We start from the raw sequence: 27,739 nt of genomic DNA, 5'->3' as shown, positions 1-27,739 counted from the left end.
GAGTTCCTGTGTGTGTTTCCCTGTTTGTGTGCAATTAAAAATAAAGACTTGAAACCAAGAAGAACCTGTCTTGCTACAATATGTTCTTTGCAATTTCAACCAAATAAAGAAGAAAATATCTATAGCCTGTAAGATATAGGCCTCATATTTTGTATTTACTTTAGTTGTTTGTGTTCACACCATAGCTTCACATTATTACTCAGAAAGAATATTACTTAATAACTATTAAATAACTATTATAATAATGTTTAATGTTTTGGGGAGGGGACACACCACAAAGCAATTCTGCTTGTGGCACCCAAATGGCCAGCAGCGGCCCTGCACACACAAACAAAAAGCAGCTATACTCTCATCCTCAACCCTGGCGTGCAATTATGTTACTCTGCCGTCCTGCTGTTCCACCCATCTCCCTTATCAAAGAAAGACGCTTAATAAGCCAGTTGGACGACTCCGTTAATCAGTCTTCCAGCAGCCTCTATAAAACAGAGAGGCTCGACTGGACTCCATTTTGCCTGAAGGCTTTATCATCTCTTTTTTTCAGTATTCTTTGAGCTTTAGAGACACTCCCTGACTGTCTCCCAACGCGACTGTCTGGAAGGCGGGTACGGGCGAACACCCGTCTCATTACCGCTTCCCACATGCAGAGCCGGCGAGGTGCAATTGAAGTTTACGCTCTCGTTTTGATAAAAAAAAAAAAACGACAAAACGAAAACTGTAGGGGGAAGAGAAAGAGAATATGGCAACTGCCTATTTTCAGACAAGAGAAATCCCTTCTCTATTGCTGACATCCCACAAAGAGCGGGTTTGTTTACCCTGTCAGTTGAGTGAAAAGCCGGCCGTCCATAGGAGGCTGCTCAGCGCTTTCAGCTGTGTGCCAAAAAGGGACTGTCTGTCAGATATATGGCGGAGCTTAACACAAGTCCCAAGTGATCTGTTCATTCGCTACAGCACACATGTAGCTTACTCATATCAATCCTTATTTATTCATTTGTGTTAAGTATTTTTTTATGCTTGAGTCAGAACTCAAAATCGCGTTCACCAAAACAATTCACTGCAGCCAATTCAGCGTGAGCAAAAAGTTCACTGGGTTCGCATGCTGTGCTTGGAAGATTTCAGGTCCCTCCCCCTGACCACAGGATAGGCTGGTGTTTGCGAGGCTGTGTGTGTGTGTATGAGGGGAGGAGGGGGGCTGAGCGTGATTGTGCACACGTGTTTATGTGTCTAGTGTGTGTGTGTGTGTGTGTGTGTGTGCCACAGCTGTGAGACTGGGAGTGACTGTCCCCTCCGGCTCAACAAAAGACTTACCCGGGTAAAGCGTATCTCAGTTAACAGTGTATGTTTATGTGCAATTGCACAACACACGGGATTGATAGGTGACTGTCACAGTTTCAACCCATTACATAAAGGTACACGGCCATGAGCAGACACTGAGAAGAGACTGACAAGTTGAATGGCTACCTGGACAAGCAGCTTGTTATTCAACCTTTCACCACTCCTATTGTTACTCACTGTACTTTTCTTCAGGCTGTTTTCAAGATAACACCCCCCCACAGACACACACAAACACACACAAACGTACACAACACTCATGCATGTGAAGAACACAGTGTCTTTTCTTTCCCCTGTATTGTCTGTTTTACTGATGGAATGTTGGAGTTAACTGTGCTTAAGTGAGAGAAGAGTACATCCCAAGAGATATTGAGATACCAGGGGAATGGGCTTTGTGTTTGCACTCACGATAGAGTTTAATGGCTTTCAAGGATGGCTGAATTAGAACCAACAGTAGAGTGTGCTTTGTGTGCACGGGTAGACACACATACTCACACGCACACACACACACACACACACACACACACACACACACACATACACACACACACACAGACACATGCACACACACACCTAAATACACATAGATGAACACACTGACAGGTCATATGGAAATGTACACACACACACAGAGTGAGAAACGACATATCCAAAGATAGTTTCAATATTGACTTAGAATCAACAGGCATGTCTTGCATTGTGGGAGTGGACTTGGGTTTTCATTAAGTGCTGACCGCCCGCTGCTCTCAATCTCTCTCGCTCTCTCTTTCAGGGCACCAGTACCATGGAGAGATTGTTTTGGGGGGGGTTACTCAGCTGTTTGAGCCCCTACCCCTAAACCCCTTAACCCCCCCCCCCCCCCCCCCCCCCCCCCCCTTCTACCCATTCCACATGTGCCTTTGTTGGTGGGGTTGTAATTCCCTTGACAACGACGTGAATTTGTGTGAGCGTGTGTGTGTGTGTGTGTGTGTGTGTGTGTGTGAGCATGAGTATGTGAGTGTTTGGTCCCCTAGAGCCAGCTGTGAGAAGACAAAGGAGAGGTGGTGCTGGGAGGTACGTGGAGGACGGAGTGGTATAAGACTTTTCCCCCTCTCCACTCCCCTTTCTCTCCTCACTTTTTCTCTCAGTCCTCTTCCCTTCCTTCCTCACCTCATCCAGCCTTTCCTCCCCTTGTCTCCTTATTCTTGCTCTCCGCTGGTTTCCACGTCTTTTTTAGTCCCAGTCATCCCTCTTTTCGTCTGTTCTCCTCCTCTCATGAAGCCTTTCCTTCTTGCCCTTACATTTACTACCCCTCCCCCCACCCCTCAATTTAGCTGCATGTGGTAATGGGGTGGATTGTGGGTAATTAAGATAAATGGCAGAAGTACACAGTGTAATAGAGAATCTAGGCCAGCTGACCAGAATGTTGGCCAATTATCCAGAAAAGCAACAAGATAAGAACCAAGTCACTGGGCAAAGGTGGGGGCATTACTGCAGTTCTTTCTCTTTGTCTGAGAAGGGAGATTCAGAGAAACCTTTTGCTTCTGTAATTGTTTTCAGTGCCGAACAACTCAAGGCTTAGAAACAACTGGGGTGGAGCAAGTTGAGTGAGGCTTTTTTAAATAACATGGCCAGAAGTTTAAAAGCAGCAGTGCTGCTAAATAATGCTGGTGAACCGAAAACATTAAGCAACCCAAGTAGAGGTTTTGGGGGTGGATTGCATTAATGTTGTTCTATTTTTAGACATGAGTCACAATCAACACGTAAAAGCAGAACTCCAAACAGAACAAATAGCATGACTGTGTAAGACTCACAACAGTGACAACAGGAATCTCTTTTGTGAGCTGACATCAAACAACAAACAAGTAGAGACTGTGTTTTGCTGGACACTTCAGTGTGTGTGTGTGTGTGTGTGGGTGTGGGTGTGTGTGTTTGTCCCCTGCTATGGGCTTCATTTCGCATGCAGGGCAGAGAATAGTGTGTTTATGTTCTAGTCACTCCATCTTCTCACGGTTCTCCAAAACCCCACACGAGAATCACACACACACACACACACACACACACACACACACACACACACACACACACACACACACACACACATACACACAGTGGAAGTTAATGAGCTGGCTTCCAGCCTTCCTGTCGTCCCTCGTTTCTGTCTTTCCCAGAAAATGCTACCAGACAACACAGCATGACAAAAATATTCAGATACAACAGAAAAGGAAACCTTTTCACAATTGTGTTTACTGATTTAACTCCTTCAACATCATGAAGTCTTGAAGCATACTCATTTTTTGAAAACTACATGCAGATCTAGTATTCTGCATCCTGTTTGTCAGGTTTAAGATGATCATATATTCATAATAATAATTCATAATAATAATCTTCATTTTTTGACTCTTACAACAGAGGAATGACCAATGGTAGCAGATCTGTGTGTAGCCATTTCTCGTTCATCTGCAGTGGCACTCCAGCTGAAATGATTTTTTGATGCTGATTTGCATGTTGATCTTCTTCAAAGTCTGCACCATGAGGTGAACTGATACCACACTCTGGAATATCTTGTTTGGTTTCTCTTCCTCGAGACAAAAAAAAAACAGCCAACAACAACTCTTAGCCGACTGAGGAAATAAGCATGTTCTTTAAAGCGGCAATTAAGCAATTATCTCCCAGCTGGTGAGAAATGATCTATGATGGAGGCACAGCCAGGGGAAACCGCTATGGGTTTCACTCTGTGTGGGGTTCAGGACACACCTTTCAGCACTAATTTGCTGTTAGCGCTGTTGCTGATTGCTCCTTTATTCACCGACTGTCAGCCAGCCCTTTGGGTGCATTTAACACCACTGAGGCAGAGCATTAAAACCTGCACTGTAATTAGTAGCGAGCCGCTATCATAGCACTTTGGTGAACTCCCTTAACGTCTCTCTGCTTCTAGGAAGGGAGACTAAAGCATCACAAGCTTATTAGTCTTTGTCATTGATACGTCTGTATTCTATCTATCCCCTCCAATTCAAACCTCTGCAAGTAAAATAAGGAGCTGTTTTGACCGTGCGTGTGAGGGAGAGACAGTGTAAACACCAACTGCTTTCTCCAATGCAGGATCCAGCACAGAAGGGGTTAAGAGCGAGAGGCAACAGGGGTGTTTTGATTGGCTTCGCAGACATAAACAAGAGCCGCACTTGTCAGTGACCCCTAGGCCCGACCCACGGAGAGATAGACGGGCGCACTAATGGGTGTCTCTTTCAGCAGAGCGAACGGAGAACAGAGGAGCCATTGTTCAAGGGGCCTCGGCGGCCAAGGCTCTCCCCGGCGCAGAGAAAAAAAAGTGCTGATCCAGCCGGAGTAGCAACTTCAGCAGGCCAGCAGCGAGCGGTCTGCACACACACACACATACTGACACACACACACACATACTGACACACACACACACAGGGCTCCATCCCCCACCCCTAGCACCACAACAGTCTGTCCCGAGGGAGATTTTAAACCCCATGCAGGATAATCATCTCTCCCCCCTCCTCCTCCTACCCCCTTCTTTTTCTCTCTTCTACTCGCCGGACTGTTTACACACAGAGGCACAATAGGTGCTGAGGTGGGCCGGAGAGGGGTGTGGGGTGGAGGGGTGGAGGGGTGGGTGTGGTTACTGATGCAGGAGCCACTGGTTTCTTAATCTGAGATCGGTCATCTGAGACGGGATATTTTTTTACAGCCCTGCACACTGACTAATTATGCACATCAGCGTTTTATCCTGCAGGTCTGGACTTCGCCTTAAACTCTTAGGAAAACAAAATGGCACACATCAACAGGCAGCATCAAGTCAATGGGGCTGGCTGGGCTTTTCATTCAGTGTGTGTGTGTGTGTGTCTGTGTGTGTCTGTGTGTGTGTGTGTGTGTGTGTGTGTGTGTGTGTGTGTGTGTGTGTGTGTGTGTGTGTGTGTGTGTGTGTGTGTGTGTGTGTGTGTGTGTGTGTGTGTGTGTGTGTGTGTGTGTGTGTGTGTGTTTGACAAGCACATTCTCATTCACTGTCAGTGGGTGTGCTGATATTGTCATTAGTCTTCTTTTCTTACTGATGGAGATAATTTCCAAACACTGTTAATGACTTAAGAATATAATAATCAAGTGCCTTGTATTATTAATTACCTTATATGAATCATGTGCTTATGTAAGCAGGAACATGGCTTTTCTGTGTTTCTGTGTGTGTGTAACTTAGATTATAAGGTGCCACTTAGTCTGCATATGTACAAGAGCATGTTTAGACCAGAGGTGATAAGAAGGGTCGAACTGTGCTTCTTCTGACCTTGCAAAACTTCCATCCTTGCCTCGGACGTCAGAGATCCACCACGTGGTTATCCCTACGGAACGCTAAACTTCTGTCTATATAAACCTTGTGCGATGTGTTTATCATTGCTTCACTTTCAGCCTTGTGCTGGGAGTGAGCCCGATTGCAATTGTTGTTTGTCTAATAAATATACTTATATGCAGCTCCGGAGTCCTGAGGTAACTAGGGTGAATTTTCACCTATCACTTACCAGTTAAGGTTAGGGTTTGGGTTAACATTAGCATTAGGCTGAACGTTTGGTTAAGACTTCTACTACTCTGGACATGGCCTTATACTGTTTTGTGTGTGAATGTGGAGGTATGTGTTTCCCTGGGTGATATATCCGAATATCTGAAGGAAAGCAGTGGGTTCAGCAAGAGCGAATATTATTGTCACACTTTATAAAAAGTAGTTTGTATAAAAAAATCTGTCATATGTGGAGAAGTCTACTCTGCCATTCTTGTCTCCTTTGAGTTAGATATGTTGAGAGATCAGCCTGACAGATTGGCGTCTCTAGACGTCCCTTTGTGTTTTTTTTCCCCAGACTGCTCTGACTGTGATTACCTCCCTGCTCTGTTGTTCGGATCAAAACCACATCCCCCCCTGACAGACGCAGGAGCGAGCCGGCGCTGGTGCCAATGCCAGTGGTGCCTACGGCAAGATGGAGGGAGGGAGGGAGGGAGGGAGGGAGGAAGGAAGGGTGACGGGGAAGTGGCGGAGCAGGTGAGTCAGGTGGTGCGAAAGCATACCTGACAGTGCTGAACAACAGGTCTGCCACGCGAGAGAAAGGGAATGAGAGAGAGAGAAACCTGGAACTGCACACCTCCGGGTTACGGCTTTAAACAAAACAACAGATGTAACCAGAGTTGCGTCTCCAGCTGCTCCGGCTCAGGAGAAAAAAAAATTGTCTAACTGAAAGATTTCTCTAGATGTGTGTGTGTGTGTGTGTGTGTGTGTGTGTGTGTGTTTTACTTTCTGTGCATGTGTGTGTGTGTGTGTGTGTGTGTGTGTGTTTTACTTTCTGTGCATGTGTGTGTTTCTGTGACTGACTGGGGTGATGTGGTTTTTATCTGCTCGTCTACAGAGAAGATCGACAGTGAAAACATGTTTTGGTTAATTTTGTCAATTAACTTCCAGCCACCCTAATGAGCGTTAATCTCCAGAGACTTAGCTGCTCTGTTTTGGTAGTTTGGTGTGACTTCACTTGGGCAGCCAAACAGACATTAGGGCCATTGGGGATCAAACCCCAGTGACCCCTCTGCTTTTCTGCAGTACACCCAGATGACATCGGACTATGGCGTCCATCTGGCCCAGATCTGGCCGGACCGTTACAAAAGACCATAACCAGCATCCATCTAGACAGCCGTGACCTTTGGTAAAAAATGACATTAATTTAGAGTGAGAGGGGACTCTATAAATGGATGTAAACACTGCAAACCCCTCTACAACGCAGCAGGAGGCTAGGGCACAGGTCAGTTTTGGTAGTGTGTGTGTGTGTGTTACTTCACTGATTAACTGAAGAGCGAGTGTGAGCCTGGTGTGTACCTGAGCCAGGGTAATGTGTGCCCTGTGTTATTCAGCATCACTGTTTTGGTTGAGTATGAGTGTATGTTTTTGCATGTGTAGGCAAGGTTGCGTAAGAGTGTATGTGTTTGTTGAAATCTCACCGCAAACATGGTTTGATAGTTAGTGTGTGTTGCCACCCTGCTGTTCCTTTGGTAGAACGTGTGTGTATATATTTGTTTCATAACATTGAGTCCCATGTGTGTGTGTCCTTTACCAACACCCCTGACTAGGAGATGTGCTTGCATGAATGCGAACATAGTGTATAAAATAGGGTGATAGTGATGGAATGAAACCCAAAAGGACTATATGCTGGTGTACTTGAAATAGGTGACAATCGCCACAGGTTTGTCCGGTCAGAACAATAACGGATGCCAATGTTCCAATGAGGTCTGATTTATTGCACACACACACGAAGTGAAGACATGAAGTGGTTGATGAATGATGCCCGTGAATATAATTATCCCGTGTAAAGGGACTTATATCCACATTTGAATCCGTGAACTGACTGATATAATCCGTGAAATGATAGAAATGAATCCGTGGTTTCTATTAACAATACAAATGACAAATATATACAATTAAATACAATAAAGATGATATATACAACAAGAATGAAACAGTATATACACTATGAATATTACGGCTATGATTAACTACGGATATGTTCCTTTCACACCGTGCCGCGTAACGGTGAACATTCCATTATCTCCCGTTACTAACATTAACTGATTGAAGTGACGGTAACAAGTGAAATACAAATTATACAGATGACACATATCACAAACACTCACATTCTCAATGACGCACGGCAAGAATGAAAGTGAATGTCTCTGATCGTGATATTGTCCGATGTGCTCCTTGATGATGACTTCTCCAACACCGCTCGACTTGACCCACAACTTGGCCAGAGGAGGGTCGGCCTTATATAGTGGAGAGATGACGGGGGCCTTGAAACTGTCTTGAAACTGTTGAAGTGGCCAAATGGTCAGTGAAATTCCACTGTGCACGAGCCCCACGGAACTCTGGGATCAACTGATAGGCTGACCTTTCATGGACCCCAGGTCCCGTGAGTGGCCGGCACAGCGGGGGTGCACAGCTGGGTGCAACTGGTGGCCTTTTTAACAGCCGCCCTCAACTTTGCGTAGCAAAGGTGTTTTCCTGCAATGAGCCAGTTGCATCCTGCAGGAATGATGGGAGACGGATTGCAGCGGGCCGCGTGTAGGTCCGGTCCTCGACCTGGATCTGCGCTGTCCGTATGCTGATGAGGTGTAGTTTGAAGCAACCACACCTGTTGAAATAGAATGCGGCCTGGAAAGCCGCAAGCTGATGGGTGAAAAGTCAGCCATTCTGGAAATGACTGAGTTGCTGCGCCATCTTCGGCACTCAGCACAGCCGTGCTGGTGCTTCCTGACGGCCTGTCTCCCCCTCAAGATCCAGAACCGTCGCCGTAGCTCAGAAACCACCCTGTCCGGGCCTGGATGCATGAGCCGGCTGTCACCGTCCTGGATGATGAGCTTGGTGATGGGGTGATGAGGATCCAGCACTATGGGGTGCAATGCGTCCTCCTCCAGGGACTCACACCTGCGGAGCCGCCCCCCCACGCGGATCAGTTGGACCTTTGCGTCAAACTCAGGAGCCAACCTGAGCAGTCTGCTGGCTGCAGGGACAGGTTTCCCTGTGGAAAGAAGAATGAATTCCTCCGGGAAGCAGTCTCTCTGAACTGTCCGGAGGAGAGCAAGCTCAGCTTGCCTGACGTCCTCTGCTGCGGGGTCTGTGGGCGTGGCCGCCCCATGACATGCTCTGATAGAGGCCTCCAGCAGCTCTTGGTAGCTGCTGAAACCTCCGGGATCTGGAAGAGACTGAGCAGAGGTCACAGAGACGTTACCACAGAAGATTGACTTCCGCAGGTTAGCAGGCTCGTAGAATGCTGACCCGTCTCTTCCTGCTGACGGGGAAGGCTTCTTCCTTGTGCCTTTGCTGCTCCGTGCCTCTGCACGGATGGACTCCTGACGCAGCCGTTTCCCAGTGCCACACCGGGGACCAAGGACGGACTGTTGGAGTGCTTGATGAGGCAGGCGATCCACCTTCACTCTGACTGTCTTCTCCTCCTGTGACCTGACAGTGGCTGTGTCCTGCTTTGACCGTGTGATGAGCTTCACATTCGGGGAGGGCAAGACATCCATCTGCCAGGGCTGAGCCATGTGATGAGGCAGCTCAACCGTTGGAGGATGAGTCCCAGTGAGTAGACACTGAGGGGTGGAGGACTGATGCATGGGTACATTGAAAGGGCCTTGCAGTGTCCAACCGAGGCGTGTGCGCAGTGCAGCCGGTCCACCTGGTGGGCCTAGGTGCACTCGCTCAACTGGGGTGAGGAGATGAGGGTAGTCAGACCCGATGAGGAGAAGTGGTTGGGCCTGACTGAATGAATGAAGGGGCAGGTCTCTGAGGTGGTGATAGGCTTTTTGCAGGGCTTTGACTGGATATGAATGAGTGGATAAACCAAGCTCTGTTGAGGTGAAAGCTTGCTCTATCCTGAACCGCTTCTGAGGATGAATGGCTGATGCCACAGAGAATGAGACTGACCTCCCTGGCACAGCCCTGACGTCCTGACGGATGGTTCTGAGTGCCAGCTCCTCACTTCGTCCGTGAAGACCCAGCTCCTGAGCAGCACTGTGCAGCAGCATTGTGCGCTCGGAACCGTCATCCAAGATGGCGTAGGTCTCCATCTTCTTGTTGCCATGGAATAGGCACACCTTTACCATTTTCAGCAGTACGCTACCACCCCTCCTGGCAGGATCGAGGTAGTACGTCACCGGCTGACTGGCTTTGGGGGCTGGCTTCTCCGGTCTGGCGTTCACCTCGTGCAGCACTTCCAGATGCGTCAGATTGCATGTCTGACATCTGGCCTTGAGGTAGCACTGCACTGTTTGATGATCCCTTCCACACCTCCAGCACCGTTTCCCTTTCTTGATCCAGCTGACCTTCTGATCCTTGGTCAGCTGCTTGAATGTTGTGCACTGATTGAAATAGTGCTGTATGTTGTTGCAGAACGGGCAGTACTTCTGCGGCTGCTCTGCCTTGCATGGTGAGGGCTGTGCTGTCTTGGTGGGCTCGACTGCCTTAACAGGTGAGTCACACCCAAGCAGGACAGTGGTTAAGTGCACGGCTGGGCTCTGGTTCGACCTGGCGCCTTTCTGGCGGTCAGGTGGCTCTTCCAGCGGTGCTCTGGAGTGGATGAATGGCACCTCATCCTGCTGAACACGGACCTCCTTCTCCAGCCAGTAAGAAAAGTCCAGCAGTGTGGGGATTGGTGTCCGAATGGGGTCGATATAGCGTTTGAACTGGATGCGCAAGTCATGTGGAAGCTTTGACAGCAGTCGTGACACATGTGACCCACACTCCAGTTCTGTTCGCCCTTCTTTCCCCAGCTGGTCCAACATCCCCACAAGGGCCCGCACCTTTAGTGCGAACAGGCGGAACCCCCTGCTGTCACCGCTCTTGACTGGAGATTCAGCAAGGACCTCGTTGATGCGCTGCAGAGCCAGCCTGTGTGGCTGGCCATACAGCTCGGTGAGTGATGCCATGGTGTTGGTGTAAGGATACCGGCTGTTGCAGTAGGAGTCTGCTATCAGCAGAGCATCCTCCAGCTTCAGGTGGTCGACCAGGATCTGGTACTTGAACCGCTCAGTCGCATCCGCAGGCAGGATGTTCTCCAATGCCAGCTTCAGGCGGGCAAACTGGCGGGGGTCTTCATCTGTGAAGCACGGGATGTGAGGCTTTGGTCCTCTGTAGGTGCTCTCTCGTCGGGGAGGAGTAGGTGGCCCGTCGTAGGGACCCTGCCCCAGTGGCCTCAGTCCAGCAACCGGGTATGATGCTGGGTTGTAAGGACGAGCTGATGAGGTGCGAGGAGGGGTGAATGGCACCATGTACTGCGGTGTTGGTACCTGAGATGGCGGTGCGTGAGCAGCTGGGCTGTGCTCTGGACGCATATGCATGCTCCGCATATGATCAGTCAGCTCAGCCACAAACTGTTGAGGTGGATGATGTGGGCGTGGCACCTGCCACGGAGACGTGTCATCATCTGGTTGGACCACCAGCTGAGAATGATGAGACGTAGTCCACGGCACACCTTGCAGGTCATCCACTGGCTGAAGGAAGGGCTGCCTGGTTGTCAGCGGCGTGGATGAGAAATCCGGGAAGGGAAGCCTTGAATAGGATACCCCACTGTCTGCGACGTGGGGTCGTCCTCTGGATGCGGCAGCGAAGCTGGTGGTTGGAGCTGGTGGTGCCTCTGATTCACGTGGTGAGAGGGCTTGGACAATTTGCTGCATATCAAGCCTTAATTGCTGATTGTCCTCCCGCATCTCCCTGAGAGCTGAGAGGAATGCCTCTGGGAGTGGGCTTGACTGCTTCTGTCCAGCAGGTGGTGCTAGAGCGTCCACATGGCTGGGACTGATGGCTCCACCAACGGCTTGGTCTGGGAGTGCGTGTGCCTGATGTAGATGAGGCCTCGAGAGCTTCACCGAGTAGTCATCCAAGCAGCTGGGCTGATAACCATCACGGCGAGCACGAGTGTTGTCTCTTGGCATTGACATCTTTACTGTGGTAAATGTAATCTCCGGCTCGAAGGACCATATAAAATAGGGTGATAGTGATGGAATGAAACCCAAAAGGACTATATGCTGGTGTACTTGAAATAGGTGACAATCGCCACAGGTTTGTCCGGTCAGAACAATAACGGATGCCAATGTTCCAATGAGGTCTGATTTATTGCACACACACACGAAGTGAAGACATGAAGTGGTTGATGAATGATGCCCGTGAATATAATTATCCCGTGTAAAGGGACTTATATCCACATTTGAATCCGTGAACTGACTGATATAATCCGTGAAATGATAGAAATGAATCCGTGGTTTCTATTAACAATACAAATGACAAATATATACAATTAAATACAATAAAGATGATATATACAACAAGAATGAAACAGTATATACACTATGAATATTACGGCTATGATTAACTACGGATATGTTCCTTTCACACCGTGCCGCGTAACGGTGAACATTCCATTATCTCCCGTTACTAACATTAACTGATTGAAGTGACGGTAACAAGTGAAATACAAATTATACAGATGACACATATCACAAACACTCACATTCTCAATGACGCACGGCAAGAATGAAAGTGAATGTCTCTGATCGTGATATTGTCCGATGTGCTCCTTGATGATGACTTCTCCAACACCGCTCGACTTGACCCACAACTTGGCCAGAGGAGGGTCGGCCTTATATAGTGGAGAGATGACGGGGGCCTTGAAACTGTCTTGAAACTGTTGAAGTGGCCAAATGGTCAGTGAAATTCCACTGTGCACGAGCCCCACGGAACTCTGGGATCAACTGATAGGCTGACCTTTCATGGACCCCAGGTCCCGTGAGTGGCCGGCACAGCGGGGGTGCACAGCTGGGTGCAACTGGTGGCCTTTTTAACATAGTGTATTCTAGTTGTGAAGCCAGGTTTGCACGGGTGTGTATGTGGGTTACCACACCCCTGCTGAAGTAGCATGTGAATGGTGTGTGTGTGTGTGTGTGTGTGTGTCTGTGTCTGACTGGAAGTCATTAGCCTGGTCAGGAGGCTTGACTGGGTCCAGTGAATTAATGACCTCACAGTGGGAGAGGGAGGCAGCGGGCAGAGGCGCTGCCAAACGCCTGGTTGCCCACGGAGATGCCCGTTACAAGAGGATACACTCCAGAGACAGAGAGAAAGAGAGAGGGTGGGAGGAAGTGAGTGAGAGAAAGAAAGAAAGAGAGATGGAGAGAAAGAGAGAGACACACAAAGAGAAGGTGGGAGGAAGTGAGTGACAGAAAGAGAGAGATGGAGAGAGAGCAACAATGAGAGAGGTAGTGTGTGTGCTACAACAATACGTTATGCTCTTAGTACACAATATATAAACTTAATTTTAGGTGAAGTTTAAGTATGGTAAGGAAAAGGAGACACTCAATGTTTACAGTTTAATACATTTTTATTGAAAAAAAAGTACCAATTAAACAACAACAAAAAAAAGTTTTCTTTCAGAGAAAAGCTCTTATTTACATTGCACATATATTGCACTATATAACAAATCGTCTAGACCTCCATACTGTATAAAACCAGGGAGAGAAAAGTAATGAGTGCACAGTACAGTCTCGAAGACACACAGTCAATGTTTACAAAAATGCTACATTTTTGCTGGGTCTCATTTCTTGGTATACAGAGTATGTGTGATCCTCAAGACTTAGTTAAAAATGTATGAAATGAAGGCAACTTCAAGGATTTCAGCAATAAATGTAACTAACAGTATATGTTGAAAAACAGATATTTCTTTTTTGATCCCAATACATAACCATGCCAAATTAAGTCAAATGTGATGCATTTTTCCCCCGTTCTGTTTTTTTTAAACATCACTATAAAAAGTGAATCTTACAAGCCCGTACCGCTCTTTCCACACCACAGTTCAGCAAGGAATGTTGTAAATTCATTTCCTTTCTTTAAAAAAATAAGAAAGCCCTTGATCTCATTTGATATTTCATAGAAATCCCGAAAGGTATTAAAAACAATTTACAGGCTAAAACTGCCTCTTAAAAGCAGATGTATGAAAGTTTTGTTTTTTTTAAAGTTAGAAAAAAAAATCATGAGCAAGAACAAATCGTAAGGTTCACACTTCTTCAGGTCTTCTTATTGAATTACAATGGACAAAAAAAAAATTGTAATAATTCAAGACACTGACGGTTTTCAACACTAAACTGACTGTTCTTGTGGACCATCCTCGAGCTCGGTCACACTTAAACTGACCCAACTTCTTTCAGTAGCTCCTTCACTCAACCTCCCTCTAACCCCCACAAAAAACAATGCTAACACTGGGCAACATGGTGGCTTGCTTCCCCTCCACCTCAACCTTCAGAAAGTGGACCAAAAACGTCGAGTCCATACAAAAATAACACAGGAGGACATGTAATTTGCCTGTCTGGCACCTTATCGTCAGATTTCAGAAAATAACCCAGAGTGTATGTATGTACGCTTTACTACAACAGCCAGGGATTATGGACACGTTAACATTAAAGAACCGCAAAATATCTTTTTTTCTTTTCCAGTGCATATCAATTTAAAAAGTGTTGAAAGTCTAACCAATAAGCAATGCCCAGTGACTTTACAGAAGATTTGGACAGAGTTGAAGAAATTGTACTAATTTCACTGCCATCATTCTTCCAAGGCGAAATGATCACTGTGGCTAACTTGTAAAGACTAACTTGATGATTGACTAATCTATGAGGGCAAGTCTTGTATGTGCAATGACTAACAAAGGCAGAGTGACAAACAGCATCTTTAGCTGCTAATTTCAGTGTACAGGGATTCAGTGGGCTTTGAGCTAGTGGTTGAAGGGAAAGCTTGGTCCTTAGCTTTTATGTGAAGACATCACTCAACAGAACAAGCCTCGACAATAGAAAGGCACAGCTTTCTGGGTAAAAAATAATAAACAGCAGTAGCTTTCTGCTCGTATCAGTTTTTTTTTGCCCTCATGATTGTTTTCGTACACGTAACACAGCACAAAAATGTCGCTGGTGTAGTGTAGAAGGCAATTAGACTTGTTCAAGCAGGTCTCTGTATCAAACCAAGAGTTGGCCCTTCTGATTTTCTTTTTTTTGTTGCCAATACTATTCTTTTTTTTTTTAGTTGATTGTTTTGAATTTAGTTTGTTTCTGTTTTGTTTGCTTATCCTCATTGAGTGAACACAACTGAGATTCTGGACATTAAAATGTACTCCCAAGAAACAATCAGACAATGGTGGCCCCTACCATTCAGCAGAGAAACACAAATGCAATATATACAAATCTAAGACCAATAAAATGAAGTAGAGAAATTGCACACATGAATGTATACAGTAGGAAATGGGCAAATATACAAACAATAAATAAGAGGAAAAACTAAAAAAAAGAAAACAAAATAAAAAATAAATTACAAAATAAATGAGTAAAATCCCCAATGTCCTATATAAGTTTTGGGAGCAGTCCACATGTACAGGGTCCAGAGAGACTAAAGTATGGCAAGACTAAAATGGAAAAAGGGAGAGATGGAGAGGCAGAACTACAAGGACAGTTAACTGGCTCAGCGTTCAAATTTTGCAGGAAACAACTACAACTTTCAGCTCCTAACGAAAAACATGCTTCAAATGTAGATTCTGCCTCCAATAGCTCTCAACTTTATAGTCACCCATTTACAGCTACATCCACAAGAGAGTCTACTGTACCATACTGATGTACCCAAGGTTGCTACCTGGTGGCAATTGAAAAGACAGCTTTGTGAACGGTTCACAACTGCACAGGCTGCACATGTGATCTTCATCCTTCATGCATAAGACTCTGAAAACTGAATCGGCTAGAAATGTATGAAATGATAATCATTTAAATGGGATTTTTTTGTTGATTAAAAGGGACAAAGGTGTAACAGTGGGGGTGACTTGGACAGGAGGACAGGTTGTACGTTTTTAAAAGCCCTTCGAAGTGAGACATGTGGTTTCGTCAGAGCATGTGGACTCCTCAAACTTGGACATGAAGTTGGAAAGGAATAATAAAACAAAAACGCAACACAAAATAAAAATAGCCCCCCCCCACACACACATAACAGCATTGACGAGAATTAATCAGTGTCTTCAAACATACCAAAAACATTATAACAGTAATAACAGTTCAATTCTCTCTTCTGAAGATTTTCTCCTCTAGTCTTGTAAAAAAATGTTTAAAAGGCAAAAAAGTAGTGGTCATTTATATTCAACAACACCACTGCACCGTTTAACAAGGTCACCTGAAAGGTATATAGTCATATGCTTTTTCTGTTTTAAACTTACAAAAGCCCAGATAAGTATCCTGAGAAGAGATGCAGTCGATTCACAGATTTGTTTGCACAGTATTGCTCAGGTGCCAAACACACAAGTGGTTTGGAGTCTCTCCAACGGGCAACAAAGACGAGCACACTTTCAAAACATCTTGGGGGGGGGGGGGGGGGGGGGGAGGCACCTATGTCAATTTTAATGGTTGAAACAACTGCATTTAGTGGATTGTTTCTGTTCAGTCAAAGACTGCTATTTTGTAGTTCAATAACCCTAATTTTGTCCCTATTCTGGATAAGTTTGCCATTTTGTCTGATTTGAATAAAGGGGAGATAAAAACAAACAAACAGTCGTATCTCTTGGGGGAAAATAAACATGTTTTCAGTCACCTTCATTACACACTTCGAGAGGTTTGTGTTATTAATCAAATTTCAAACTTCACCACATTCATTCAGATTTCAGTTTCAGGACAATTAATCCCTATGAATTTTTGTGTCCCTGACTGGTAGGGAAAAAACTAAAAGAAAAAAAGAAAATAATAATACAAATAATAAAAGCAAATAAAAAAACAAACAAACAAAACAAACAAACAAACAAAAAAAACAATGTGCTTTGTGATTCAAATCCACCACCCTTGGCAGACGTACTCTAGTGCAAGCAAAATGGATTCCACAGCTCATCTGGGGCTCTGCCGGTTGTATGACAGAGGTGCCTTCTTCTGATACTCTTTCGTTTCATGATATGCCATCGGGAGACGCTGTTACCCCCCAAAAGACTAGGAGGAGCAGGGAGCACTCCTGGGTCTCCTTACGCGAGCAGACACCAGGAGAGACTCTCTGGAGAGATACTTGGTTGGATTCTTTCGTCTGCCTTTCATATCTACAGTAGGAATATCACCAGTTTTGTAATCCTTTCGGATTTAGCCCGCGCCTCACTTAACGCACTTCATGATGCCATACATGGCAAAACAACTAGACAACAAACTGGGACTTGAATCCGCGTGAGGAAGCCATTGAGGACATAACATTTGAAAACAAAAAATGTATAGACACTGGGGAAAAAACAAACAAACACACACGCATTGATACAAACACACACACACACGCACGCGCATACACGCACACACACACACACACACACACACACACACACACGCACACACCAAAAGGTTAAAGAAAGAACAAAGAATATTTAACATCTTGTTGAAAAAAAAACGTAACTGGACAAGCTGAGGTGCAAAACAGAAAAAGAAATACAAAAAAAAACAGCCTCTTTGGAGATTAGTTGGTTGTCAAGTTGATTGGTTTCCTGGGAGATTTCAGAACAGGAGCTCCATGCCACCCCATCTTTTTCCTTTCGTTTCCTTCCTTCTTCCCCTCTTCCTCGTCCCAGGGTGGCATGGAAACAATAAGGCATTCCCAAGACATACGGAGGTCATTCAAGAAGTACACATACGGAAGTGCAAACAATAAAACAAGAACAATATACTGTACAAAATACTACCTCCACACGTTCATTTTTTTCTCACTCCTTTTTTCTATTTGTCTCTTTTTTTATGAAAATAGGAATAGAGAAAATCTTGTGAACAGTATGGCATCATCTTCTTCTTGGAGAGGAAAAAAACCACCTCATCCTCAAGAGGGGGGTTTAAAAAAAAAAAAAAAAAGCAAAGAAAAACAGCAGAAAAGAGACTCAGGTTCCCCGACCAGCGGTCAACCAGCCTCTCCTTTTTGCTCGTCTCTCTGTCGCTCTCTCCATTTCTCCCTCTCTCAGTCCTTCTTTCGTCTCCAAACCCGTGTTGAATCTTGGACAGTGCCATTGGAGGTCCTTGCCACGCCAAGTGGGACCGGGCAGGACGGTCCGGTCCGTGGTGGCGGCTGGTCCGCTCGGTCCGTCTCACCTCGGCCTGCCGCCCTCCGGTCTCTCGATGAACAGGGTGTATAAAGCCCACGCCAGACGCCACAAGAATGGCTGCCGCTGGTGCCTTTGGTTTATCTGGAACTGTAAACAGAGCAGACAAAACAGAAGGACCATTATAACAGATGAAGTTGAATGTAGGTGTTAACAGGTTGGGCAACGTCAATTTCTGATGACTCACTGTTAGTAACTGACTAACTGTTAGTAAGGGTGGGAAAATGTCATTTTTTATTGACACAGCACACAAGTAATCAAACACCAAGATAAGACCACAAAACAATAACGATATTTTCACAAATCACTTATTCTATGACTTCTAGTGAAGATCAGAGGATCGGAAAGCCATAGAAGGACAGAGAGCCTTTGTATCACTGTGTAATTTCACTGTGAACACACCCACACCAGGATTCACTGGCAAGGACACATTAGTCAAATATTACACTCCTCTCAATTTCAGTCGTCATGGGTAACTGTGCCAAAGACCACTCTTTGACCTGGGCTACCCTAAGAGACACTCTCAGAAACACTGCTTGGATATACATACTACACACACACAGTATACACACACACACACACACACACACACACACACACACACACACACAAACACACACAGTATAGGAAACAACACTATAGATGTATTATACAGGCACACTATAGAGAACAGTCTTCCCCAGACTGCATGCCTTCTCAGGGAAGTCAGCAAAAGCAAATTGTCCTCACGCACACCTATCTGGCTGGCACCAGGACTCTGACTGGATTGAGAGATTAGCCTGAGGGATAATGCCATCACTGCCACAGACAAGCACAGATAAGATAATTGTAATAAACAGGATTAAGGAGGGGTGAGGGGGGTTACTGTGCAGTCAGTGAAAAGATTCGGGTAATGTTTGTGTATGTGTGTGTGTGTGTGTGTGTGTGTGTGTGTGTGTGTATGTGTTTTGAGAGGGGAGTGCTGCTGCTGCTTTGGCTCAGAACTCGAAGAGACAGCCAACACTGATATGGTATCAGCCCCTTTTTACCGACAGCCCATAAAACTCCGTACGAGTGAGCGAGCGTCCTCTCAGTATCCTAATCCCACCTCCACTCTCTCCCTCCGTGTTCCCTCCGATACCTGACTGGCACGCCGCTTTCTTCCTGCACTTCAGATGTGGGTTTACGACTTGGGGGGAAAAGGGACTTTTGGGACTCTCGATCGACATGTGTGGACATGTCTTTTCATGACCCAGATTAATGATACAGATGGTATAAAAATACCATCCTCAATTTCAACATGGTATAATAATAATAACAATAATAATGATGATAACTGTAATCGCAATAACACGGATGACAACACTGTACGCTCTGTGTTATGGAAAATGCTAAAAATAGGCAGACAGTAATGCACTTCTGCACCCACACATTTTCTGTCCCGGCTTCTGGACTTCCTCCATTGTTCGAGGAGGCGGGCTTCCATTGGCTGGCAGAGACGAGGGCAAACATTGCACAGCGTTGCATAAGCCTGCGCCAGCAGCCCCGGATTTCTCCTCGTGGGTAGCGAGCTGGCTGGCTGGCTTATGCTTGCGCTGCACTCGCACTGCTCTGTGCAGGAAGGAAAAATAAAAAATAAAAAGTGAGTGAAGAGCTGCCACCCCCCGTCTGCAGCTCTGCAGGGAGTCGGGGTGTGTGTGTGTGTGTGTGTGTGTGTGTGTGTGTGTTTTTTTGGGGGGGGGGGGGGCTATTGTTGTCATCCACTGCAGAGTGTATTTGAAAGCAGACACAACACATACTATCAAGTTTGCGACACTGTGTTGTTGTGTATTTGGTCCTGTCGTGCTATGGCGATGAAAACAAATCAAACCAAAATGAAACAAAAATAAAAATAATTTCCTTGTGTCCCTGTGGATGTTTAAGTGTATAGGTGGTAGGCCTATGTGTAAGTGATCTCACGTAAATCTGTGTTTGTGTCGTAGAATCTAAATTGATTAACAATCAAAATTCTACCAGCAGAATATCACACTCAGACAGACAGACAGACAGACAGAGAGACAGACAAACAAACACACACACGCACACACCAAGCAGTCTTTGAAGAGTGATGTTTCCACTGTAAACACAAATGAGGAAACATGAAACTCAAACACTGTCAAAGCTTAACTCAGCAAGCTTGTACGTCAGCACAGGGTCATGCCCTTAAACCACACAGCCTGATAAAGAAACTTCCAGAAAGTCCCTCCCAGTGCTGCGAGTGACCTTTAGAGCCACATTATCTAGGAGTTTCTCATATGTGCGTCTATGGTCAGACATGAAGTGTCATATATATATATATATATATTTATTTATTTATTTATATATTCACACACACACATATGTGTGTGTGTGTGTGTGTGTGTGTGTGTGTGTGTGTACGAGTGTCTTGTGGGTATCACACACAAGTACTCACACAACACACTGTGTATGTGTGGACCTGGATGTCTGTGTATCTGTTTGTCTATCTGCGTCTGCATGCATGTGTCTGTCTGTGTTTGTGAGTCTGTGTGAGTCTGGATGTCTGCATTTCTGTGTGTGTGTGTGTGTGTGTGTGTGTGTGTGTGTGTGTGTGTGTGCACATCTGTCTGTGTGTGTCTACTAGTACCCGCTTCTGTGTGTGTGTGTGTGTGTGTGTGTGTGCACATCTGTCTGTGTGTGTCTACTAGTACCCGCTTCTGTGTGTGTGTGTGTGTGTTGCTGGTACCTCACCTCCTGTGGCTAACTGTCAAAACTGAGTCAGAATCTAAATTTACTCTGCTGATAAGGGCAGACCTGAATTTACCCAGATGCTCTGTGTCGTCACAGTGGCCTTCACCCTTATCATGGGTTCATGCAGGCTGCCCATCTCACCTCATCACCACACACACACACACACACACACACACACACGTCCTGAAACACCAGTTGCTTATCAGCAGAGCAGTCATAAACAGCAGACATACAGCAGCATGCTGAATCAATGCCTTTCACCATAAACACACACACACACACACACACACATCCCTATGTGTGCATGCTCACACAAGCAGACAGCAAATACACACAATTGCTGGCGCCTAGCAACATGCTGAATCTTGGCAAAACAAACACACGTGCAAAAACAACACATGTGTGCTTATACTCACACGCACACTCACTCACCAGCACGCACGAGCACAGACACACACACACACCGTCTGGTGCTAATAGTGTTGGGGTTTTATCTCTTTATCCGATGGTTACTCAACAGAACTCCAATACTTGTGCTGATGGTGACTAAGCATGTTTGATCACCGCTCTCACGCAAGGCACACTAGAGGAGGGAGGTTTGTTTTGGTGTGTGCGCATGTGTGTGTGTGTGTGTGTGGTTTGAGTATTGTTTTTCCTTCAGAGCTGCGACATCGCAGTTCCTCTCCTGTGTGTGCGGCGACACACTAGTAGGCTGTCAGGAAGTGTGACTCAAAGCGTACCCCTTCCCCCCCAGCCCCATGTCTCTTCTGCCTCTTTCCTACCCAAAGCACAGCTGAAGTTGTAAACACGTGTGTGTATGTGTGTGTGTGTGTGTGTATGTATGTGTGTGTGTGTATGTGTGATCCCTAAAAGCCACTGTGACTGCGGAGTGAAGATAAGGAGAGTGCCTGACACCACACACACACACACACATACACCTAACACACACACCTAACACACACAGCAGACATTTAATCTGCTTTCAGCACTCATTCTGAGAGCAGCAGGAGAATTCCCTCTGGAGAAGAGAAGAGGGGTGTGGAGAGGGGGGGTTTGAGATAAAAAAAAAAACTGAAACCTAATTCTGCCCCTCTCCTCAGTCCACCTCTCATACACACTCGGTGACAGCTACTACCTGCTGCTGAAGCTCTTCAGGTCACACACACACACAGACACACACTCCTATTAAAGCTGCCCGTGGGTCTGAAGCATCGCTGTCAGAGTGAGGAGCAATTTATCTGTCAGCAGCCCAGTGCCTCTCATTGACTTCTTAGAGACTTAATCCACGGCCATGCCTCAGGCACTGTACTGAGACACACCGAGAGAGATATGAGAGGGAGGGAGGGAGACAGAGAGTGAGAGAGATATGGAGAGGGAGAGATTTTGAAAGACAGACAGAGAACACTGAGGGAAGGGGGGGAGGAAGAAAAATAGAGAGAGGAGGAAGAGAAAGAAAAAGACAGAGGAAATAGAAAGTGCTCAGGAATAACAACCAAGACCTCACTGTCACACAAACAAACACACACACACACACACACACACACACACACACACACACACACACACCAACCATAGGGCAACATGTCTAATGGAACACTAGAAAACCACACCAATGCCTGACAAAAGAAAGGGATGACAGAGCGAACCCAGATAGAGAGGCAGGGAGAGAAAGAAGGAACACAACAAAAGTTAAAGGAGGGAGAAGGTTGGAGAGACAAGTAGTCTTAGTGAGGAGATAAAAGCTGGGGAGAGCGAGAAAAAACAGATGTGCTGTTCGACAAGCTCTCAAAGCTTCTGAACACAGACACTGTGCACATTGTAAACAAAGAGGCAAATCTACACCCTCAGAAAAAAGAAACAGAAATGAACTTGAACTTGAACTAACTGCGAGAGAAAAAAGAGGGAGAAGGGGAGACACAGACAGAACTAAACAGACAATGAGACACTTGACTAGAGATACAAGGGAAGAGAGAGAGTGAGAAACAGAAAAAGAGGGAAGAGAAATAGAAGAGAGGGAAATACACCGAACGAGAGAGAGAAGCAGGCAGACAAGAAGAAATATATACAAGGTGCGGTCAAAAAGTTCTGGGACTCTTCGTGTAGTGAGCAAACTGAGCGCAGCACAGTAATGTGCATGTAGCAGGTGCAAGCAATAACTTCCGTGAGGAAGGATCCCAAGTTCCATCGACTGATCAACATCAGCACCTGTGTTACACGTGTTTTTGTGACCACAGGTACGTGCGGATTTGAGAAACTTGAAATGCCTCTGAAAGTCTACGGCCAAGCAGTGAGGGTTTTGGGGGGAATTCACATTTCAAGGTGGGCAGAACATCACTGGAGGACGGTGAGAAGTCAGGACAACCCTCTATTCGCAAAACCCCTCTAGACATAGAACAAGAGTTTACATATATGCAAGATGGAGATGCTTTATCTAACGCTCATCACGATAGCAGTCAACAACATCCAAGACCAGCATTATTAGTGCACAGCAGGGTAAGACTAAATTCATTTACCTTCAATTAACTAAATTGGACAGGCACTGAGACACAGACCTACGTTTATTAAGTTATTACATTAACATTACCGTGTCCCTAACATGACAGTGTCCTTGTAACCTCATGTAGCCTCAGTGTTTCATCTACCCCATGCACAACGTTTGACGATTTTTTTCAAATTATAAAACCAATACAAAAAAAAAATCACGATTTCTGAAGTCACTCTATAGAGTTGTAAGCTCAAGATGGATCGCCATCAAGGAAACTGCTGACATTGTTAACGTGTCATTTGGAATAGTTCTGGCAATCCTCACATCCAATTTGAATATGCATCACCGTCACTGCCAAGTTCGTGCCCAGACTCCTGATTCCCGACCAGAAACAACACTGTGTCGAAGTCTGCCTGGATCTCCGTCAACAGGCCTAGGATGACCCAACCTTCATGTCAAGAAGCATCACCGGTGAGGAGAGTTGGGTCTACGGCTACGACCCAGAAACCCAACAGCAGTCTTCGCAGTGGAAGTGCCTACAGTCTCCAAAGCCGAACAAGGCATGTCAGGTAATGGGCTCAATCCATGCTGGTGGTGTCTTTGACATTCGCAGGGTTGTGCACTTTGAATTCCTTCCCAGGATCAGACTGTCAACACTGAGTTTTACTGTGACATTCAGAGGCGTCTGAGGGAGAAAAACGACCTGAGCTGTGGCGCGATAGCAATTGGATTCTCCATCACGACAAAGCACCTGCTCACAGTTTGTTGGCCACAACAACACAATTGTAACTCTCCACCTGCCCTACTCGCTGAATTTGGATCCCTGTGACTTCTTCTTCTTCTCCAAAATGTGGTACAAACTGAAGGGTTAGAGTGGAGGACATCCAGCGAGAATCACAGATGGCGCGTCATGCGTTTACAGAACAGGACTTTACAGGCAACACTTTGAAGGGGACGGCGGCCAAATTTAAATCTGGTATGTTTTATTGCTTCTTAAAGGCGCAGTCCCGGAAATTTTTGATCGAACCTCGTAAGTTCAGATATAAAGGAAGATAAACAGAGTAGAAATAGAAAGGGAGAGAGAGAGAGAGAGAGAGATGCAAAGTTCGTGAACAGCCTTAGGACTCTTACCTGCCTCACTGCTTCACAGTTAATTACACAACGTTTCCCCAGAGCCTTGCGCTGTGTTGATCATGCTGCCCGCAGACCGCACACACACATATAAATTGTTTGGGCTGTTTGGACTCATCCTCCCACCTCACGATCAGTCACCGGCAGCACCGCTAATGGGGAGCAGCTGGCACCGTTGCCGCTGCTACTGCCACCTGCGACGTACAAGAACAGGCCCACGTAGGCCATCTATCGACACGCTACTCGTTTCTGTGCGGTATATGGACAGGAGAGGCTACATGCCGCTAGCTCGTCACACAGACAGACTGTTTTCACACTCCATACCACGCACATGCACATGCACATGCGCGCACACACACACACACACACACACACACACACACACACACACACACACACACACACACACACACACACACACACACACACACACACACACTCACACAGAGACAGACATGCACAGACAACTCTGTTACAAAATGCCTTAGGGAGACTCTTTCAAGGTTCTTCAAGAGTTCTAGGTAAAAAGCTGATAGCCAAAGGGGTTCATCAGAGGGTTCTAAGGAGGACATTTATCAAAGAACCTTGATACCAAAGAACCTTCTTTTCAACAGGGGTAGGCATGTCAATTCCTCATTCTAGGAGGATGATGATGATTGCCTAAAGGATTTAAGGTTACACTGTGTAAGTCTACGCAAACAATGTGCAATTAATCCAGCAAAAAGCATAGGTGGATTACTTTTTTTTTCTACCCAGAAGAAAAAAGCCCTGTCTTGAGACAAACAATACCCCAGACAAAAAAAACCGAAAGAATTGGATATATCTGGTAACAGCAGATTACCAAATGTGGTTGCCGTTGGTAATCTCCTCGTCACAGGGCAGTGGCTTCACTATCGCAGTTTCGATTGCAGTTGGCATCATCTTCAGGCTGGCATTGCCACAGAACCTCCCTGACCACTGGTGCAGTGGAGCTGACACACACGCACACGCACACACACACACACACACACACACACACACACACACACACACACACACACACACACACAGAGTGCTCTGTGGCGGGGCATGGGTAGGCCCTGAGGGATGTGGAGCAAAGCCTCTTATTATGGCGTCTCTTGTGGGCGCCCCTGACGGCTAGGGCAGGACTAGCTGGAGACTCCCAAACCACAGCTGTTTCTCTGAGCCATACCCCCACTCACAAACACAGACACACACACACACGTACCTACGCATGCACGCACGCACACGCACGTACGCATACACACACACACACACACACACACACACACACACACACACACCTTTCAGTAACCTCAACTTCCCCATACTCACACTTACCCATGCACAAACACATCCCCACAAACGCACACACACACACACCTCACCAACATCCAACTCCCTCAGACCCCTGGCCAGCTCCACAGCCCTAGCCAAACCCTATGCCCCCCCAAAACACCCAGCACACACACACACACACACACACCAGTCTACAAGCCCTCCACATTCACCCGACACAGTGCCAGGCCTCCTCCCTTTCCCAGGCTGTTTACCTAGTCTGGCCACTTCTCCTTTTTTGGCCTGTTTCTCTGTATGTGTGTATGTGTGCGTGTGTGTTTGAGACTACACGAGTGTGTGTCAGAGGCAAGAGGTTCAGTGTGTGTGTGTGTGTGTGTGTGTGTGTGTGTGTGTGTGGCTTAAGCGGAAAACCGTGCTCCCTCTGATTTTCAGGCAGTTTAAATCATGCCTCAAGGCAACCTGACCATTAGAAATTGCAACTCATCCTCATCCAGGATGGCCACCGGACCAGCACTGTATTCTGCTGAGAACATTAACACACACAAACACACACACACACACACAGTATAGGATCGCTGAGGGCAAACACACACAAGGGGGGGGGGGGGGGGGTGCAGAGTGATAAACAGGAAACACCCCAGGATGGGTGACACTGGGGGTAAGAGAGAGAGAGAGAGAGAGAGAGAGAGAGGGGGGGAGAGAGAGAGAGAGAGAGAGTGAAATAAGAGAGCAAGAGGTGCACAGAGGGAAAAGAGTGGTAATGAGTTCATGAGGGTGGAAAACATGACTGAGTGAATAGAAATTAAGAATGAAAACAATAAACAAAGAAAGACAAAATGAGTGAAAGAGAGAGCGGAAAAGAGGAGGGGATGTCCTGCTCACGCATCGAGTCTCGGGGGGGGTTCATGAGCCAGGTTGTGGCTCGCACTGGTCTCCCTCTCTCCCTCCCTCCCTCTCACACACTCTCCCTCTCACACACAATTCCCATTTTACATTTCTAAGGCTTTACTGACATTGACATATGTAGATCATAGAACAGAATACAAAAATACTGCTATTAATAATTATTATGTTATTAGTTATATGTTATTTATAAATAACATATAACTAATATAATAATAATGATAATGGAAAAAAGGAAGGAAAAATAAAAAGAAGTGAAAGCACTACTAATTATTTGAGACTAAGATGAGAAGGACAGGAATTTATCTGCAGCATTTTTAGGTAGGTGTCTTATTTTGAGACATATCAGCACAAACTGAGCTGCAAGCTCTAATGTCTGTTTTCTGATTTTAGAATTTTCATCAAATGACAAATGGATGGATTTTTTTCACTACCTTTTAAATATAAGTTTTTTGTTAGTGAAAGATATGTAGGACATTCTGGAAGAAAGTCCTCGATATTATATTTTCTCATATTCTGCAGAATAAACAACCTTGTTGTGGTAAGATTGCATTATTTGATGCATTACTATGGATGTGTACAAAACCTCTCTCTCCCTCCCTTTCTGTCTCCCTCTCTCTCACCCACACTCTTTTATGTCTGCGGCTCCGGGACATGGCAACAACACCGCCACCCCCACCTCACTCCGAGCCACAGCTGATGGACAAACCACCTGAGTCAACACATCAGCACCGCCGCCCAGCTCAGGACACACATACAGGCTAAAATTGGACCCGATTCTACGTGACTCAGGAGCCAAGCAGGAAGACAGCCAATATCAAGGCCTTAGAAAAACCCCTGTGTGAATACACTGTCTTCACAAACAATTGCTTCAATGAAGAATGTTACTGTTGATTTTAGTCCAATCAGCAGGAGTGCGTATGTCTAGCACTTATTTTTTCTCAATTGTTAGGACATGCTTTTAGGTGTGATAGAAGCATAAAACAATCTTTGCCGTTTCATTTGTTCGACTAGTCATAAATATTGAATATTTATTAACAAATGTTCGCAGAAGTTGTGGCATGCTATTTCAGATGTTACCAGCTAACTGAGCAATCTTGCATGCTGCAAAGCCCCCACCTGGACTCTAGTTTCTGGAAGGCAGGTGTCTGACTGATGGGAATTGTATACATAACCAAAGATAATATTTCTTGAACTTTCCCATGAAAAGTGGGCTATT

The 27,739-nt window shown here is 45.8% G+C and overlaps 1 protein-coding gene across 4 annotated transcripts in view; it reads right to left on the bottom strand.

Moving 5' to 3' along the window:
* Window positions 1-13,204: 13,204 nt before the first annotated feature.
* Window positions 13,205-27,739, bottom strand: part of bmf1 (BCL2 modifying factor 1) — a 22,756-nt gene continuing 8,221 nt past the window's right edge. For all 4 annotated transcript variants that reach the window (XM_031580068.2, XM_031580071.2, XM_031580069.2 and 1 more), the window contains exon 4: window positions 13,205-18,065. In XM_031580068.2, coding sequence (XP_031435928.1) covers window positions 17,961-18,065 — 105 coding nt within the window. In that variant the 3' untranslated portion in view covers window positions 13,205-17,960. The remainder of the gene's footprint in view (window positions 18,066-27,739) is intronic.

Source organism: Clupea harengus, chromosome 14 (genome assembly GCF_900700415.2).
Source record: "Clupea harengus chromosome 14, Ch_v2.0.2, whole genome shotgun sequence".
NCBI classification, from domain to species: Eukaryota; Metazoa; Chordata; class Actinopteri; order Clupeiformes; family Clupeidae; genus Clupea; species Clupea harengus.
This window is presented reverse-complemented; position numbering and strand designations above follow the sequence as displayed.